The sequence below is a fragment of the Rhynchophorus ferrugineus genome, unplaced genomic scaffold (genome assembly GCF_030347505.1).
Source record: "Rhynchophorus ferrugineus isolate W39M unplaced genomic scaffold, kcgeb_rfMv2 rfM3, whole genome shotgun sequence".
In the NCBI taxonomy this organism is placed as follows: Eukaryota; Metazoa; Arthropoda; class Insecta; order Coleoptera; family Curculionidae; genus Rhynchophorus; species Rhynchophorus ferrugineus.
In genome coordinates, this window is record NW_027472582.1 from 57,649,701 (window position 1) to 57,671,346 (window position 21,646).

General features: G+C 32.3%; 1 protein-coding gene across 4 annotated transcripts in view; it reads left to right on the forward strand.

The window, feature by feature from the left end:
* ush (Zinc finger protein ush) overlaps positions 1–21,646 on the forward strand; it is a 614,796-nt gene that overhangs the window by 443,401 nt on the left and 149,749 nt on the right. The window contains exon 1 of one of the 4 annotated variants that reach the window (XM_076400896.1): positions 11,753–12,308. The exons of 2 other annotated variants lie outside the window; for them this stretch is intronic. In XM_076400896.1, coding sequence (XP_076257011.1) covers positions 12,170–12,308 — 139 coding nt within the window. In that variant the 5' untranslated portion in view covers positions 11,753–12,169. Of the gene's footprint in view, positions 1–11,752; positions 12,309–21,646 lie in introns of those variants that run through there. One more of the 4 variants, XM_076400897.1, reaches the window with a different exon arrangement.

Consider the following 21,646-nt stretch of genomic DNA (forward strand, 5'->3'; position numbering starts at 1 on the left):
TTATTTTTATTTTTTCATTATCGACAGTAACCAGGCTGGGTAAGACCGGATGTCTTCTGGGATAATTTCTAAAGTTGGTCACTCGCCAGTCGGTAGGCTTTAATGGTGAGGACCGTGGTTGGGAGCCCACGTTAAACTGTATGTCCAGTCCAGATAAAGCCATAGTTGGTAAAAGGAGACTTTAAAATATATTTAAAAAAATGCTACTTTAAATCATTGTCTTTATTAATTATGTAACCACCAAATAGTTAATAACAGGTGAATTGAAAAGTCCCCGGCCTACCATAGTAAAACAAATTTTTTTGGCAAAATTATTTTTTTTATTCAACATAATTCCCTTCCAGGGTGATACACTGATTATAGCGACCCTCCAACCGATTTCGATACCATTTTTATAGAACGATTTTTGACACGGTGCATTGTCTTGGTGAAGCAGCACTTCCTTTTTCTTCAAATGCAGCCGTTTTTCAGCGATTTCGTCCTTAAAACGGTCCAATGACGCTATGTAATAGTCGCTGTTGATGATCCTTCCTTTGTACAGTCCACTCGGATGACTGTCGATTGGATTTTGGAGTGAAGTAATGGAGCCAAGTTTCATCCAATGTCACATATCGACGCAAAAACTCGGGTTTATTACCGTTGATCATCTTCAATCACTGCTCCAAGTCATCAACTCGTCGTTGTTTTTGGTCAAAAGTGAGCTAGTGCAGCACCCACTTTGCATAGAGCTTTCTCATACCCAAATATTCATGAAAGATATGATGTACACATTCAGTTGATATCTTGAGTGTCGGATATTTCATTCAGTTTCAATTTACGGTCATTAAAAATCATTTTGTGGTTTTGTTTAATGTTTTCGTCGGTAACAACCTCTTTTGAGCGTTTTGAACGCCATCCACCATCTTCGGTACTCATTTCACCACGTCTAAACTTAGCACACAAATCCTTGATTATTGATTTTCCGTGAGGGAGTGTCCGGAAACTCGGCATCAAGCCCAGTTTTTGCTTCAACTGTATTTTTTCCCACCAAAAAGCAATATTTTATCAACACGCGAAATTCCTTTTTACCTATTTTTTTACAATACCAAAAGTTGGTTCACTCAAATTCACAAACTAATGATCCGGCAGCTGTTAAATTTATACACGCATTTTTTGAGGGTTTGGGCTAACTAAGAAACATATGGATTTAAGTAGCGCCATCTATGTGTCAGGCCGAGGATAGAAACCAGCAAACACGTTATATAATTCAGAAATGCAACGCGAGTGCCCAAAATAGAATTAAAAACCCGAAATCTTACGTTCTCAATCTGAGAACGGTTAAATTGAATTACGGACCGGTTGTGCCGTTGGTCCGTGGCCCCGTCGCCCCTGCGATCCTTCGCACAGATCGGTCGGCGCGTAACGGGGCTCCGGACCGCGGCGGGTCCCGGACCGACCGACCGACCGGCCGGCCTTTCTGCCGATTCCTATCGCGTCGCAAAACAAACAAAACGCGCGGACCCACATGGCGACCGAGTCGCGATATCGGACACTTGCCGGCTCTATTGCGACTCATGCAGACGCTTTTTTGCGTGGCGACGAAATACACGGGCCATCATGAGTTATGGGCAACGCGGTAGGCGACGCGCGTCCACCGCGAACAAATCACAAGAAAAAACGTCGAGTTCCTTGCGGTTTCGGTCACCGAATTTATAGATGTTTTGATTTAAACGGGTCTTGTGAACAATGGGTATAATATAAAAGTAAAAATATGGAATAAACCGAATGCCCCAGGGGAACAAAAATAAATAGAATAAATTATTTATATTTTCTATATATTAAAATGAATTGCTGTGCGTTAGTCCCGTTAAAACTCAAGAACGACTGGATCGATTTATAGTCTATCCAAAGTAGCAGTGAACCTACATCATCTCAATTTATAATTCTGAACAATTACAAACATATCTATGCACACAAATCTTATACACCCTAGAATGCATTTTTCTAGAGTTATCCTCTAGTAATTATATACACATCTTTAGTAATTTCCACTTTCATCATCCTGTCTTAGTAATTCTCAGCATTGTCACATTTCCCGAAAGTATAATTCAGTCACTGTCACTTTCTGAGTCACTGTTCAGATCAATCACTAAGCTATTAATATCCAATCTACCGAAAATGTTATTGCAGACAATGCTTATTTTAATATATTAACACGATACTTACTAATACTTACCTAAAACCTAACCTTACCTTAAACCCTAATACTTACCTACCATATTGTTCAACCATCTGATATGCTATGTGTTTTTCGGGCTTATTTCTAAAAAAAGTAAATTGTAAAGATGCAATTAATTATTTCATTTATATTTACGGAGTACATAGTTCAGTTCTCAGCATGATCTCTTCAAAACATAAATTAAGTCCTTAAAACATTCCTCCGTTATATCCTTTGTTGATGCACTTGTTGGGATTTATACCAATAACTGATACTCCAGTTCTTTCTTCTTTATAGTTATAGTTCATTTTCCATGGTAATCACCCTTGGACTTGGAGGAAGACACTAATTCTGCTCCAGGATTAAAGCCATTCTTATTCCATGCACGAATGCACGAAAACAAAACCTAATCAAATGTAATTCTAACTTTTACCTTTTCCATCAAATTTCCACACTCTTTTTAGTCTTTTTTTATGTATATTATTTTTATGTATACTTTCCAAACTAACAATTTTCTCTGAAATAATTTTATTAAATTATGTTTATATCAAATTGTGTTTGGGTTCTCGTCGTTTTTATACATTTCATATATATCTCGAATAGAGCTGACATCAAGATGGTCTTGATTAATGATTCGTCACCTACTTCGTATGCGGACGCGTTTTCTTTCGTGAATATAACATATTGTCCTTAATTTTTTTAGAAATTTTAATCACAGTGCCCACACTAGTATTCAGCGCCGCAACAACACGTTAGAGAACATTTTGAATAAAACTGCAGCAACGTATAATATTTAAAATCATCAATACTTACTTTTCTAACGGATTTTACTGAAAAGAGCGGGCTTCCATTATCTCGTTCCTGCTCGAAATAACTGATTACAGACGAAATCAGTTTCTAATCCCGATTTAAGGGGATTTAAAATGTAGCAAAACAAGTAAAGCGCCAAAACAAGCTTTGCCGATTTATAACCTCTTATTGTTACTAATGTTTTGAAGAATTTGCAGACATCTGACAACCGAACGGACGTATTCGTTTACATGTTCGAACGTATCAGGCAGCATTGTATCTGTTTTTAACTGGAATAAAATAAGAAGGAAAGTATTGTCTGATTCTAAAACGAATTTACAAATTACGACAGGCAATACATCAAACATCTTGATAACGTATGTTCACTGCTACTTTGGAGAGACTATAGATAATTTTGCCATTAAACTGTTTATGGAAGTTGAGAAAAAGTTTATGTGGTGCTGTATAATATGATTTATATTACAGAAAAACAGTTACAATAACAATGTTTTTTTTTCAAATAAACTGTCATTGTCACCATCAGTATCTTTAAATATCTACATTACATTATGGGTTTTTTTCTTGTTTATTTTTTTTTTTTTTTTTTTTTTTTTTATAATTATATACATTGTTACTAGTCGTTGCCGACTAACCTACAATTTGTCCTTATAATAGCTTAAATCTAGGTATATATCTAATAGGACTCATCAGTCCTACATAGTCTCTAACATAATAATAATTGTTTTAACACTTTGAGTTTTTTCTAATGCACCTCACTGCTCTACACTACAACACACTACACAAGTTCAAATGGTTTGGTCCTTTTGAGTCTGCGTCCGGTTTTGGTGTTGTCCAAGAGTTGTAATACTTCGAAATTAACATGAGAGTGAAGTCTCTCCTCATGTCCCTTTGCAATTCTTTTAATTTCTTGATTGACAGTCGGTATCTGAAGATCTCGATGTAAATAAATGGTCCGGTAATATCTGGGTGCACCTACGATGCTTGTTAGGACTTTGTTCTGGAAAACTTGTATTAGATTTATGTTGCTTTTTGCGGAACATCCCCATAATTGTATTCCGTATGTCCATATAGGTTTTAATATTTGTTTATATAGAAGTAATTTATTATGTATAGTTAATTGAGATTTTCTTCCAATTAGCCAATACATTTTTCTATATTTTAACTCAAGTTCTTTTCTTTTCTTTTTGACATGTTCCTTCCACCGTAGTTTTGCATCAAGTGTCATTCCGAGATACTTAGCATTATTGCTGTATGGTATGACAGTGTGGTTTATGGTCAATGGTGTAAGCGCGGCCTGTTTATAGGTGAATTGAACATGCACAGATTTGTTTTGGTTAATTTGTATTTTCCAGATTTGGGTCCATTTATTTATAGCGTCAGTAGCCTGTTGTAGGTTTCGGGTTGCTTCTTCGCTGTTGTTTCCGACAGCAAGAATAGCAGTATCATCAGCAAATGTAGCCATTGTAATGTTTTCGATTTGTGGTATATCACATGTATAAAGTAGGTACAGAATTGGCCCCAGTACACTTCCTTGTGGTACACCTGCTTTAGCTTCTTTTATTGTAGAGTAAGCTTCCTCTTGTTTCACTCTAAACATTCTGGCTGTGATGTAAGATTTTAATAGTTCGGTGTGTTGCTTCGGTAATATTTTCTGTAGCTTATGGACGAGGCCTTTGTGCCATACCTTGTCGAAAGCTTGTGCTACATCTAAGAATACAGCTGAGCATACTTTATTATCTTCATAGGCTTTTTCAATAACATCTGTTATTCTATGCACTTGATCAATCGTTGAATGTTTGGTAATAAACCCAAACTGGTGTGTTGGTATTAGGTTTTTTCTCTCTATAATTGGTTTTAATCTTTTCAAGAGGAGCTTTTCAAATACCTTAGCTATCATCGGTAACAGTGAGATAGGTCGATAAGCTTTTATATCATTTGGTGATTTTCCAGGTTTTGGAACCATTATTATTTCAGCCATTTTCCAAACGTCTGGGACATATTTCAGTCGAAATGCTGCATTGATTAAGTTAGTGAGCTTTATAATACCCTTTCTTGGCAGATTGTGCAGCAGTTGCCCTGTTATTAAATCATAGCCTGGTGATTTATTTGGCTTGATGTTAGTTTTAATAACGTTGGTGACTTCTTTCGGAGTTGTTAATTGAATTGTCGAATTTTCGCCGTCTATGTCCGGTAAAGTATGTTCAATTTCACTTTCGTTTGGTTTGAAAGTTTTCTCTAAATGGTCAGCGAATGCTTCTGCTTTCTCCAGGTTGCTGCGTGCCCAACTTCCATGCATGTTTCTTATCGGAGGACTATGTAGACAGGATCGTTTTAGGTATTTAGTGGCTTTCCAGAGCGAATAGTCTGTGTTCTTGTCATCTGTTAAATTTCGTAGATAGTTATTTATGGAATTGTTTTTAATTTCCAAAATTTCCCTCTTCAACCTTTGTGTTATGTTGTTTAAGATATTCTTATTTTCAGGTGTTCTATTTTGCTGCCATTTTTTCCGTAGTTTTCGTTTTTCAGCTACCATTTCCTTGATTTCTTTCGGGTAATTTATTCCTTTGGTTGAAGTTTTAATTTCTGGAGTGTTATTCCAAGCAGCCTGTTGGATGTCTGCAACGAATTTTTCGGTTTCATAATTTAATTGGTCTTCTGTCTTAAGGGGAACATTTAGTTGAATTCGATTGTTTATTTCTTCAACAAATCCTTCCCAGTCTGTCCTCTTGTTGGTTAATGTTGGATTTTGTTGTTTTCTTATAATGTTTTCACTCAGCGTCAAAATCACAGGTGTGTGATCTGAACTTAAGTCAAAATTTTCTTCAACTTCCATGTAATTAGTGGTTATGTTTCTAGCTATAAAGAAATCTAACAGGTCTGGAGTTTTCTCTGGATCGGTAGGCCAATAAGTTGGTTTTCCTGTCGACATGTAACTGCACCCTAGCTCAGCAGCTGCTTTATGTAGTTCATTACCTTTAGTTGTCGTCATTCTAGATCCCCATCTTGTATTTTTAGCATTGAAATCACCACCGATTATAAATTTTTCTCCTAGGTTGTTTAGAACATTCAAGTAATTTTCTTTTTTTTGGTTGTATCTTGGAGGGCTATATATGGAAGCTAATGTAACCCTGTATTTGCTAGATATAACAGTTACTGCCGTTACCTGATTTTCTGCTAAACTGAGTCCGGGTTCTTGATGATGGCATATATTATTTTTTATTATTATTGCACTTCCTCCTCTTGCTGTGTTAGCTGGATGAATGGTGTGGTAAAAGTAATATCCTCTAAATTTAATAAAGGATTCCTTTGTCAAATGGGTTTCAGATATTAAGCAAATATCTATTTTTTGCAATTCTAGGAATACTTGTAGGTCAGCGTGTTGTTTCTGAATCCCATTAGCATTCCAAATTGCGATGCGGATGTCTTTACTTGCCATTTTTAGTTCTTGAGGCCACCGCCCTATTGTTTTCGAGTTTAAGTAATCTTTCAGAAAACGATTCAATAATCTTTTCCTGGTTGTCCAGCTTTGCTATAAGTTTCAATAGCAGTTCGTTGGTTGTAACGTCTTCTTTTTTTGTTTCTTTTTGAGCGGTTTGGTTTATGCTTTGAGCATAGGTCATTTCATCGTTGACTTCGTTGTACATTTTTGGTTGTTTATTTTGAGTCACTGTTTTTTGCTCTTTAGCCTGACTGATTTTATTTCTTCTCTCTTGGAATGTTTTCGCAACTACGCATCCTCTGTAGTTTGCTGGATGCGCTTCATTGCAATTCGCACATTTCGCTTTTGTTCCTTTGGGTTTTTTGCATTCTCCCGTGATGTGTTTTCCTGAGCATTTTACACACCTTGGTTCCCTTTTACAGAATTTTTGTGTGTGTCCATGTAATTGGCATCTCTTGCACTGTGGCACAAGATTTGCCTTTCTAAGAGGTTCTATTTTTACTTCGACTCCTAGAATTTGTTTAATTTCATAAATTGCTTTTATGTCCGTGTTATGTTGGAATGATAACATAAACAGTGGTAAAGGCTTCTTCTGGACAACTATTTCTCCATTGTTATTTTTATTTCGTTCTTTTTTCAGGATATTTGTGACGTCAGTACATTTAAGTCCATTTTTTATTAACTCTTCCACTATTTTAGTAGTTTTAGCTGTCGGTGGAAGCCCTCTTGCCATTACTTTAATGTCTCTGGTTTGCTTATCTTCATACGAGTGCCATTGTAATTTTAGGAATTCCAAGCACTCAGCAATTTTCGTAAAAGTTTTACGACATTCGGCGTTTAATTTGATTTGTCCATTGTTTAATGTTGTTGCTCTAAATAGTATATTATTTGTTTTCATTGTTTCATATAGCAAGTCAAAGTCTGTGACATTACTTACTATAATTGGAGGTGGTCTCGGCACTTTTATTTCTTTATTCAATTCTTGTGCTTTAATGGTTTTTGGTTGTTGTGGTGAAGCTTCAGGTGTATAGTTTGCTTTTCGTTTCTTATTTCTTTTAACTGTTATCCAGCCTACTTCTTTTTGCAATTCTTCCTCGTCTGTTTCATAGTTTACAGGCAATTTGTTTTCAGTGCACTGGTTCACTACGGGAATGCTAGTTGGATTGTATGTGTTTTGGTTTTTTATTAGGAGTTGTAGTGCATCTAATTGTTTTTGCATATTTGTTAGTGCAATTTCCAGATTCCGTCGGGCTGTTTTTTCGTTAATATACGCATTATAGAGAGCTTGCTCATTTTGCGTTCTCTTATGGTTTTCTTGACAAAAGATTTGATTCTGTTGTGCCAGATAAGCTTCACCTGACGTTGAGGATTGTGTTTCCATCTCATTTAGTCTCTGGTTCTCTCTATTAATCATTTTTATTTAATGAATAGTTTAATTCACGTTTTTACAAAAATTTCAGTACCGGTATTTGTTTCAGAACCGTTATAACGCCGCATTTGTGGTACAGATGATGTACCTCCGACCCTTAACAGCCCCCAAAATTTTACCTTTGTTACTTTATTGCAGTGACCATCGTTTCAAACACATTTTCACTAAACATTTAACGCGCAGTTTTAACACTGTTATTGTCGTCACGGTTTTTACTTATTTTTTAAAATCGCATTTGTGGCACAGGTAGTACACTTTCAAATTTATTACACTGACCGTCGCTCCAAACACGTCTTTACTCTACGAAGGTCGAACGACAACTATCTCTTGTTTATTTAATAAAGTATTCTGGCCCGCTAATTTTTTCATGTGTTGGTGCTGGAGGAGTGTTATACAATAATGATAAGTGTAGAGGTTCTTTTGAGTATCGTTCCAAAAGATGGTGTGTAGGTAAGACTAATCCAAAGAACGCAGATGCCTTAAGATCTTTATCAAATGGCCAACATATTTCTCATCGCACCATCAGTAACATCATAACGTATCATCAGTAACAAAGTCATCTGTCACAAAATAGCAACATTGTGTTCTTTGATTCTTTGAACATCGAGTTAAATTACAGGTCACTACTACCAAACCGTAATTAGAATATATAATATATTAAACATAAAAGATAAATTCTCGTCAGCGAGCATTTAATTACTTACCACAATTTATATTTCATACAAATATATGTATTTTTTGATAGATGCATCAGTAGTTTTTGATAGAAAACTGATGATATATATGTCAAATATTATATAACTATGTGCTAACGGTAACTTTTATGATAAATCATACTTTGTAAATGTGTTTTACATTGTTTCACATTATTTAATCACAAATTTAATGTGCAAGAATTTGTTTTACTTTTGTTATTAACAGTGCAAATTAGAAGACTATCAGACTAGGTCGTCAAAGTTTATCAATGTGCGACTAGTTACCTTTCGTGCTAACTTCAGTGATGATGAAAATGATAACGGTCGAATCGGTATGTCACAAATGAATGTAAGAGTGACTAGAAATGAAGGGGATAGGCTTAGAATGCAAGGGTTTCTTAGAGACAGTACTTTATTACAATACAGTAGATATGGCGGCAACAAATTATTATTGAAATTGGAAAAATGACAGTCGTTTGTCAATATTGTAAACAATTGTATTAAAATACCATTTGAAACCGTTTGAACATCACGGTTTCATTGTTTCTCAGTAAAATTTTTTATATCGCGTGTTGTGACTGGCGATCAGCAGATCTGCCATAAGAATCCCAGTCGTAAAAGTCATTAATTAGTCAAGTGAACCACTCCTATCGTCATCAAAGCGGAATATCCATGACCATAAAGTATTACGGTGCATATAGCGGAATCAGTAAGATATTTTCTATTACAAGTATTTAGAATTGAATGAAACTGTTAATCTGAAACTGAAAAGTATTAATCAAGGGGTATTATATCAAAAGACCAGCAGTAGGACAGAATAATAAAAGTAAGCACGTTGACATAACAAAATTTGTAAAGGATACACTGTTTCAACTTGAATACTAAGTTCTGCGGCACACAGTATACCACCAGGTACAGCGCTTACATCGTTCATTCGATACAGAGTGGTCATATTGTCAGAAAAATGGAGAGAACTTTTACAAAATGGATGAAATAATGTACTATTCATTCTCAATAAATGTGATTTTAAGATAAAAAAAAATCAGAATACATACAAGCACTTAATATTACTGTGAAATATTGATAGAGATTAGTAAATACTAAAATATTGCAATGATTATAAATAAAAAAAGAACATTAACATTTTTTTAACGACTAGCGCATTAAGACTTTTGTCAATTAGATTTATTCAATTATTTAACCTATTAACAGCCGCTTAGTCTACGTAGGCGGACCATTCTAAGACTACAATAATATAATATTATATTATTTATAATAATTAATTTAATTTTTTTAAATTAATTTATATTTTCACATTTATATTCAAATCCAGAAAGTACAGGAAATTGGCCAATAAAACATAGAATATGTATTGTTTCAAAATGTATTGAATTGTGTTCTAAGCAGATCCTTTCCTAGACAACATACTTATGCCAATGAATAATCCAGTTCTCAAGACATTTTGGAAAAAATTTTCGTCATAAATATGCTCCGCACAAAAACGACAGCCAGTTCAATAAATATTTGGAAATATTTTGAAATATAATAATGTACACAAGACTGAATAATAAAGCATTGAATTCATAAAAAATACTCGCAATTAATTGACAGTATATGTCAAATTCACATCGCTAATCCCTCATCCGGACATCGGAATCAAAATGTAATCCAAAATCTTGTGAACATCAGACCTATGTTATATTATGAAATTTGATGTCTTTCTGTGGAATAACATTACTAGGGGTGTGAGCAATTGACAATTATAAAAAATCAGTCACAGCACCTTGACAGATAAAAGGATAAAAGGTTCCTAATATCAAAGCAGCATCACTACTTATTAAATATGTCTAGGTATCACGTTTCTTGACGTTAATACGACTTTCACAACTATTTTCTTAAGCTTCTCAGGGCTTCATCAACCATTATCTTTTTCATAAATTATTATAGTATTAAATTATGTTTATATCGAAAGAATTGTCTGTGTACTCATCGTTTTTATACATTTCATATATAACTCGAATAGAGCTGATATCAAGATGTTTCTGATTCATGATTCGCCACCTACTTCGTGGACGGGTTTTCCTTCGTGAATCTAACATCTGCCCTTAATTTTTGTTAGAAATTTTAGTCACAGGGCCCATACTAATATTCAGCGCAGCGGCAACACGTTAGAGACTAATTCTAACTCTCTGTTGCTTTCCGCATTTTCAATCAGAGCAATATGATATATTAAGCAGTGATTTAACATTTATAACTGTACATAATCCAATTTCGATCCAGTCTACTTGCCAGCAATCATTTGTTTCAATAGTATCCCGATTTCATTTCGTTTCATTAGAAATTCAAAATTGGAGACTCGGCCCATTAAAATTTTCAGTGTTAAATCATACGACACAATCATCCATCTTTTTGGTATCTAGTCTTACACAAATGGTTTAAAATTGTTTTATAATCAGTTTTTTATAAAAAGCGACAAAGCAAAATATTACAAAACTAACTTCCGTTGTCTCAGTCTTCAAAGCGCAATGACTTTTGACTGAGTAAATAAATAACATTATCTTATATATATTCTATTTAATGCATGCCATAATGTCACGCCAATAGTTAAAAATTTCTAGAAATTTGCGATCATAAAGTCATCAATTAAGGAAAACCAAAATTAATTTTCCTCCAGTTTTATATTATCAAGAAATAATGCTAGCAATTCTAGCAATTCTTACTGCATTTTATCGCTGATTGTTATTGAATATTGATGTGTTAATCCATGTTCCATTAATTGCGTCGAACTTTCTCTTCCATTGTGAATACTTATTAAAGTATCGCTGCATATCGTAAATATTTAACTATATACAAATACAAATATGACTGTAGCATGATTTGCCTTCCTAGAAATACTAGAAGTCAATCCGATATCAGATATTGAAGATACATATGTTATATTTATCTCATAACTTATATACATTGCTTGACATAAAATTCCATTATATCCTGGCAGTTAAATATTACGACAACAACGTTATCACGAGTGTCCTATCGCCATTTAAATCTCTGATAACAGAATCAAGAGCGAGATAAGAGTGCTATTTCATAAAAATAGATACTAAAACGATAGTTACCGTTTCGAATTTTACTCATTTTATACGTGATATTCTACAATTATTTAGAGCGAATTGATTAACAGCCGAGCGTTGTCTTCATCTAACTTTACAACACACCTAAGGCGTTAGACTTGTTTTTTCTCGCAGAAGTGATACTTAAAGAACCGTGGTATTTTACAAAATGAAGCTGCTAATTAAATTTCGCAAGTTCATCGAGAGAATCTCGATTTTCGAGAAAAGGTTGAGGCAGAGTTGAACAACTCGACTGCAAACATTGAAGATAACAAATCAATTGCGTATCGCTAAAAAACTTGCAAAGCGTAGGATTGGATCGGATTCAAGGGCAATCGGCGATAAGCAATAACGAAAATTATCTGTTCGGTTATTGCTATCAATTTAGTAATTTGATTTAATTAAAAGGTGCAGATGGTTACGTTACCACTAATCGAACTTAGTTTTGTGCCGGTTTAATATAGTTTTGTGTAGAGTTCAGTGTTCAATATGACTGACTATATAAAAACAACAAATTATCATGTTCACAATCCAGACTTTATCACCCGGAAGGGACAGAAGAGGATGGAGAGTATGGCTCTGTGTCACGAGCTTTGGAAGATCAAATACGACTTCAAACGCAAAAGAGGTAATGTAATTAATTAAAGATCAACAAACAGTTATTCCTTAGATAAATAATTGTAAGAAATGTACTTGATAAGTAGTACTAAATATTGTACATAGCAACTTATTTCTTAATGTAAACAAGTATTAGAAATTATGTTTTTTCAATAATTGAAACCTATTACACCAGAACTGAAGCTCGAGTTTTAATATTATAAATTACTAATAATTATGTTCTCTCATTTATCTGATCGCACACCACATCGGAAGAATTCGTTCATCGTATCCCTACTAAGAAAAATTGTTTAAGGTATCAGTTACTATTTAGAACATCAGATAGACCTTTTACGTTCATCAACCATAGATTTCTTTGAATTAAAAAAAAATAATAAGGATACCTATTTGATACGATATAATTTTAAAAAATGGAAAAATATGCTAATGCATTAATTTGTCCAAATTACTTATTGGTCAATGTCCAATATTTATATATATTTTTATACATCAAACAGTTTTAACTTAATTTATTTGTGGTGTCAACCTGTGGAAACTTATTTGTATAGTCAGTATATAAAGAAAAAAAATAGACTATGAAAGTGAGATGGTAATATTATATTCTTATTTTGTCAGCATGGACTATTATTCTGAACTATTCCATTCCATAAAAAAATTACATTCCTTTTTATAAATCCAGAAAACATACAAATATAAAAGTAATTTAAAATAAAAGTATAAATTAAAATTAAATTATTAATAGCATGTTAATAGTATTCAGTATTTTTTTGTCTTTTTTTTAGTATTAGAAATTATGTTTTTTCAATAATTGAAACCTATTACACCAGAACTGAAGTTCGAGTTTTATTCATAATATTATAAATTACTAATAATTATTTTTTCTCATTTTTCTGATTGCACACCACATCGGAAGAATTAGTTCATCGTATCCCTACTAAGAAAAATTGTTTAAGGTATCAGTTACTATTTAGAACATCAGATAGACCTTTTACGTTCAACAACCATAGATTTCTTTGAATTAAAAAAAAATAATAGGGATACCTATTTGATACGATATAATTTTAAAAAATGGAAAAATGTGCTAATGCACTAATTTTTCCAAATTACGTATTGGTCAATGTCCAATATTTATATATATTTTTATACATCAAACAGTTTTAACGTAATTTATTTGTGGTGTCAACCTGTGGAAACTTATTTGTATAGTCAGTATATAAGGAAAAAAAATGACTATGAAAGTGGGATGGTAATATTATAGTCTCATTTTGTCAGCATGAACTCAATAATCGTTTCTTTGAAGTTCTTTTATTTTCAACTATTTTAAATATTTACATAATTAGTTATAATTGCTAGAATGTTTTTGCTTTAACAATTTCGATACTTTCGTTCGATAAAAAATGTGTAATTCTGATTCATAGAAGAGTTAATTGTTGAATAACACACCATTAAGTCTCTAGTATGACAGATGGTTGGAACTACCTTTTCTGGCTAAGTATCATTGTAATTGTTGTTTAAACTAGTAATTTTATCTGATGTTTTCTTAGAAGTCAACAATGAATTGTATGGGAAAATTGTATGTAATGCAAACAACAAATCATGTGTTCAAATAGATTGTTTAAATTTACTGAATCTAAGAATTACATATATGAATTTTCATTATCAAACTTCCTGTCCTTTTTATAGATATTTTTATATGTATATAATTGAACACGCAGTATTTTTCATTTGGCTCTTTGCAATCTTATTTATTTCTTTCATCCACTACAAGAAGCAAACCTAATTATTATATTTCTCATTACATAGCCTTTCTGAGTATGTTGCAAAGAATTAGTCACTTTAAAAAAATAGACATTTTCGTTAGAATTGTTTGTGTACATATTTATAACAACAAATAAAATCTTTTAGAGACACAAACGTTTTTTATTTATACTTACTTATAAATCGTTTTAAAGATTCCAATATGGCCTAAACAACTGCTGTTTCCAATATTTAACTTGTAACCACATTTTCCTTTCCAACAGGTTAAGGCAGTCTGTGAATATTAAATTATCGATGTAGGTTTTAATGAAATATTTTTATTAGGAATTACGACTTTAATTAAGCAATGCTCTTCCACATTTGGGTCATTAATGTCATCAGGACCAGGTGACTGAAATGCATTCATATTCAGAAGCTTGATGCAGGAGGTTATAAGAGATTCCTTTTAGTTTATCATTGTTTCCTTTTAAAACTGTTTCTGCGCTAGAAAACTGCTCTAAACCAGAGTAGAAATTTAATTTCAATAAAACCTTCACATCCTGGAAAACAACATTTTTAATATGTTTTTATATTTAACCAAACAATACTATGAATGCTACAAAAGTAACATCATAACAACAACTTTCATTAAAATTATACACAAAAATAAAAAGAAAAAATGTATAATGACAACGTCAACGTTATTTGGGTTTTCCGGTATACTCTGGAATGGCTACGGGTGTTCCCATTCTATATATTTATGTTTTGTGGTTATATGTTATATCTATGAGTGAATAAATAAATCTATAGACTGTTCAAAGCAGCATTGAACCCATGTTATCTGAATTGATGACTCAATGTTGCTCCATCAACTCTGAGTTTTAGCACATTTTGACTTTGACATATAAAAAAATTCTAATCTAAATAAAATAATGAAATAAAAATGTTACCTAATATAATTTATTTTAACATTATAGTACATCTAATGCACATATTATCAAAGATCTTAAAACTACATTTAATTATAAAGCCACAATAATTTATAGGTTAGAGTAGTTTTATTGTATTTACATTGAACTCTTTTCCCCACGAAGGCCTAATCCACATAATTATTATTCGTATATCTGAATAATGTATTTTACTTTCATTAGAGAGCATATTTACCTTTTACGCTTAGTTCTTATGTCAAGACATTTTGATATATCTCTATATATCTTCTTGTATTGTTAAAACATTTGCCATATCTGCAAAACAGTATTATTTTTCTCCTCGTACATTTTGACCAAACTTTCATGTATATTCTGAACAATAACACACATGCACATAAAGCTTTCCCTGTCTATAATACAATTTCCTACAGTTAAATTATATTAATTATATACTGACTTTTATTAATATAATAATTCTTCTTTGATTTCGTTATAAGTTTTTAATAATTGTATTCTTTTAAAATCAGTGTCTGTAAGTTTCATTAAACCCCTTCCTGGGTTATTTTTACACCACTTAAATCCTATACTATCCAAAAGCACATGAAGGGATGTTCTACATCCCTCAAATATCTGGATATCTCTCAGCTTTTTATGGATACATTTCAGACTAACAAATTTTTCTGAAATAATTGTATTAAATTATGTTTCGATTGAAAAAAACTACTAACTGTTTTTATACATTTCGTATATTTGATCTCTCATACAGCTAACATCAAGATGATCTTGATTCCTCGCCCGTTTCCCATAAAGACGGTTTCTTTTTGGTGAATTTAAGGTCATATTGTATTTTATTTTTTGAAATATTTTAGTGACTGTACCCATACTAGTATTCAGTGCAGCTGCAAAACGCTAAAAAATATTTTCAATAAAAACCGCAGCAATTAATATTTAACAGTAAAAATACTTACTTCAGTAACATTATACTGGCAAGAGGGGGCTTCCATTATCTCGTTCCTGTTCGATAAAACTGACTCTGACTATGTAACGGCTTCGGAATTTTAAACCGAAGTAATAATAAGCGGCGATTTGACAAAAAAGCGTTAAAAAACAACGTTTGCTGGTTTATAACCCTTTTATATTTTGAAGAATTTTGCAGACGTTTGGGAAACGGACGACTTTTGCCGGCTCATTCGGTTACATGTTCGAACTTGACAAACAGCATTCGATCTCTTTTTAACTAGAATAAAATGAGAAGGAAAATATTGTCTGACTGTAAAACGAATTTACAAATTTCGACACGCCCATATTGATGACGTGAGTTCACTCCTCCTTTGAATAGACCATATATATGTTCATTTTTATTTTAATCACCACTTGATCACAATGAGACAATGGAGACTTACAGATTAAAGAATTAGCGCGAATAATTTTAAAACCAAGATAATCTTGATGAGTAAGTGAATCGTTGGTGTGTTACTATATTTGGTAATTAATTCGTTGTTATTAATTGCGTTCGGTCGGAAGACGTTTTTATTTTTATTACGTGACTAAATACGTTCGTTTGTTTGTCTGATGATAGGTCTCGTAATTATTGTTTATCTGATCACGTTCTAACGACTTAAATTATATTGTTTCTGGAGTAAGATCGCTATCCACTAAATTAATAGAGAGATATTGAGCGCGACCGAAATAAATCACTAGTTATAATTAAAAAATATATGGGAAAATGGCTGACACTACAATATATTATCGTGCTGATATCATCTGCCTTGTTCACGTTGAGATAAACATCATTGCGTAACAGAAATTTTAATATTGATGTTAAACTCGAGAAATCGATATTCGGATTCCCACCAGCTTAATTAACGCGGCATTCTCTGATATGGGACCTAACTAATCGATTGAAAATAATCTGAATAACTAAGACATATATTTTTAAGAATTATTCATATACTAGACAATTAATTTCGAGGGATTCGCGTAACGTCTTTAGCACATTTTTTTTCAATTTACTGTTTAGCAACACATTGATTAATAAGTTTTTAGACATTTTTGGGTGCTTTGGACTGCATTCACTTGGTACTGTTCAGTAAGCTGACCATAGTTTTTATTTAAATTAGTGTTGGGAACTATCGACTGAAATCGACTATCGAACGTTTAGACTACTTTTTACCATTAACTGTTTCAGTTACTATTTTTTGTTCGACTAATTTTACTACTTTTTACTAGTGACTGTTTCAGTCGACTGTTTTCAGTCGCTATTTTCGGTCCGACTGATTTCGTTACTATTTACTATCGACTGTTTCAGTCGTATACTTTTAATTACTATTTTTGGTTCTGCTAGTTTCATTCGACTGATTTTTAACGTTCTGGCTCTGTCATCCTAACCGCGACCTTGACAAAAATGTACCAATTTATGCTTACATAGATTTATATGTGTAATATATATAGTTTTATGATTTTGTTGGTAGTTTGTTTGTAAATATTATATATTAATGTAGCAGCATTTTGGAACGATATTTTTCAAGATTGTTAATGTAATAGGGTAAAAAGATTAAAATTATGAATGATAAATAGTGAAATACTTTTGACTGTTTTTATGACAACAATAGGTAATATTTGGAGTACTCTCTCGATTTTTGTTAAAAAATACTTCCGTTCTATTATAAATAAAGCATTTACTTTATTCAAAAACTCTAGTAGTTATTGTGCGATCATTTTTAATTATGTTATCAATTAGTTTTTTCTATGATTAGGTATATGTTGAATGTTTATTAAATATTTGTGGTTATTGTAAATCTTTAGTTTTTAGGTTTTGTTTAAGTTCTATTATATTGTCTATATTTACTACAGTATGTTATTTGAAAATAGCAATTAACATATTAAAATATGATAAAATATTTGTAGGGTATTATTCCATTCCATAAAAAAATTATATTCCTTTTTACAAATTCAGAAAACATTCAAATATAAAAGTAATTAAAAATAAAAGTATACATTAAAATTAAATTATTAATTGTATGTTAATAGTATTCAGTATTTTTTGTCTTTTTTGTAAAATTAGTACGTGAAAGAATATGTACATCTCCGTCTCGGTTACACTACCGTTGGAAAATATAAGCACAAATGAAATTAACTGCTCCAAGCAATTATCTCCGTCCTTTTCTCTGTCACAATTTATACAGGAAAGATTACGAAATCTTCGCCGGGCATCACGAATTGAAAAAAACTGTTGAATCGTGCATTTGACTGCAGCTAGTTTTTTGACTATCGACTGTTTCGACTGTTTTCAGTCGATAGTTCCCAACGCTAATTTAAATATATAATACTGGATCACTGTTGTAACCTTTATCGTATCTCGACTTTAGTAATCATTTCATGTCACCTCGGTAGGTCCAAATACGCATGCATATTTTTATTTTTAAATTGATGTGAGGTGAGAAAATGTGACACTCATTTCAAAAGCAACTCAGAATTTCTTTTAAAATTGTAAACTAACTATTTTCTGCCATATTTAAAATCAGGACTATCTCATGCAACTTTATGGCTTTCCGAAGTTTTACGGTCCTAATATTTTGACACATATTATTTGAGTGCTTGTACCGTCCAGATATCCTATTAGTCTACTAATAGTGGTGGTAACTCTCTGTTATACCAAAGACATTTAAGTGGTGATAGGAGAAAATTATTGTTTATAAGCTGACATATACACCTGCCATATACACCTTATTTATTTATTAATATGGTGTTGAGCCACCAATTTTATATTAAAACAGCTGCAATTATTCGCGAAATATATTCATAGAGTCTCAGAGTAATTTCAAGTAGTATGTTAACCTGTTCTTGTACCAAAACATTCGCCATTTTGTTCAGTGATGTTTAAGTTGGAACTTTGCTGCCCAATATCTGTTATAAAAGTGCCTATAAAAGTTCAATTGTGTTGAGGTCTTGTGAGAAATCCAATCATAGGTTTGACACTTAATGTCGAGGGTTTATGATCGTTACTCCACTGTGTGTTGTTAATACTGTGAATACTGTTCCTGGGGAAATGTTAAACAACATCTGAGGGATCATCTATTTCACCGAATGCTTGTTTTAACCGTCGCAGAACAAAGCGCCACTGAGCAATTCATACGCGTCGCGTCATAATATTTTGTCTAACCCCTATATATGTATCTTTAACAAATATTAAGCAAAGCTTGGTTACTTCGAAATATTTTGTGCAATTAGATTTGTAGCGACCTTGAGACATATCGAATTTTGCATCGTGGAATACCTGTCTACAAAATACCCAGAAATATAATCCCAGATGTTGAACACGGGCGGGGTGCCAGCAGCGCCAACTAGAACACGATAACCAATAGATGTCAACCCCAAGACTTTTATCTGGGAGATTATTGAAGGATACTTTGGACCATTCATTAACCAACCATCGTTTGGTTTAGCCGTGCCACCATCGACTGCCCAAACCTCGTCACCAGGTGACACCGCTGACAGCCTTTTTATCACTAGTATTTTCCACATTTTATTTTATATCGTTAATAAGTAACCATTACATAATGTAAACACCATTGTTTCATTTCGTTTTACCTCCAACGATTCAATCGCAGCTTTCTTGTTTGATCTATAATTTCAGTTAAACCAAATATTTTTTTCTAATGTTTTTAAGTTAAACTGTTAACCTTAATCGAATATTTCGAACAAAGTCTTTATAAAGTACATTGTGCGTTTAATATCTGATACAAATAAGTTAAATAATTTCTATTTGTCTTTTACGTGAGAAAGATTTTACTGAACGTAAATAATCATTAAACTAACATTATTCATATTTATTCACCCAAACAGAAGAATAATAGGATACAGTGAAGGCAAACAAAACATACGTTCACGAAAATTAATAAATATGCGAATAACGTGATATTAATTTAGTGATGATTTGATTGTTATAACTGTTTTGGATCACTATACAAGGTTATTATTATGTAAATATTTGACATGTTTTTATAATATTCATTATTAGACATATAGAGGCAACCTATAGCAGAATATTGAACTCAGCTCTCAAATGTTTGGAGTATATAGTCTAATATATTTTTAATATGGCTCATTTAAGTTATATAAGTATCGTATGAGATAAGGAAGAAGCATTTCAGTTCTTCCAATGACTTATCCAATGAAGTCAAACTACAGCACGTAGAATTTTCCTAATGGTGAAATCAATTTTTGATCTAGGAATCTAAAAAACCATGTGTGCTGTGTGATCTTATCAAGCGCCCAGTATTATTTTACGGAACTAATTTATCATTTAAATGTCAAAGGACTGATTTTGGAGAGTATTTTTTTGGTAGTGTTTTAGTTTTAGCATTTTTAAAGTAATTTTTTCTCACTGATCACAGTTGGATTTAAGTTTACTTAAACGTTACAATATTGTTTTAAAGTACAATAAGAATATTTTTGCCACCATATGATGTTTACATATAATGGATAGATAAACAAGAAAACAATAACTAGACATGGTACACATTTCAATCAAATTTTTTGATTATCAAATTTGTTTCAAATATCCTGACTACTCCATCTTCAAATTCAGCCAGTAAATCAATTGGCACACGAATAAATGAAAATTAAACGGAACCTAAGTTATCAGAAACGTATGATATAGAGGACTCTGAACCACATACTCAATACTTTCCGATGATTTATTATTGGAAAATTCCTGAAAATTACATTTTATCTGGAACATCATTAAGCGTACCACACACACATACACACAACCGTACAGTGGGATGTACGATACGGCGATAAAAAGGTTATTTAGCTTGCAAAAACCAGTAAGCAAAACATCGGTGCAAAAGTTAGGGACCAAAAGAGGAAGAGGGAGGGGTTCGTGGCGGCAGCGGTGGAGAGAATGCGACGGGATTCGGGGGGCGAGGAGGGTCCTTTGGTCCTGGATGCTTCGGTTGCTAATGGCGGATCATTAGTAAGTAATCTGAAAAGTTTTTTTCTCAACGGTGCAGATAAAAATAATAAATCACGAGGAAGCATGGTGTCGAACGCAAATGAGCACTGTAAAATACTGTCAGATGCGATTTCTAACAATTTATATATATACTATATAATATTATATTTCATAGTATTTTTGTTCAATTATTTTATTTAGATTAGAATTTTTTGTATGTCAAAGCCAAACTGAACTAAAACTCAAAGTTAATTCGGCAACATTGCAATATTTCGACGTCATAAATATCCATGATGCATTACTAAAAAAACTTTGAATAAAAATTGAATATATGTATATATATATATATATATATATATATATATATATATATATATATATATATATATATATGGTATTCAGGGTTTATTTATATATGCGTCATCGAAATATGTGACGTCAAAACGTCGCATTAACTGTTTGTTTTAGTTTGGCTTTGACATACAACTACGCTTTTAATCTAAAAAAAATAATTAAACAAAATTACTGTTATGAAATATAATTTATTTTAACATTATAGTAAATCTAAAGCATATATTATCGAAAGATTTAAAACTACAATTAAGAACACGGATATAATGGTTTGTAGGTTAGAGTTGTTTGATTTACATTAAACTATTTTCCACACCACCCATGAAGTAGAGTTTCTAGCCGCGTTGTTTAGGTAGTGGTATCCCCTTGGAG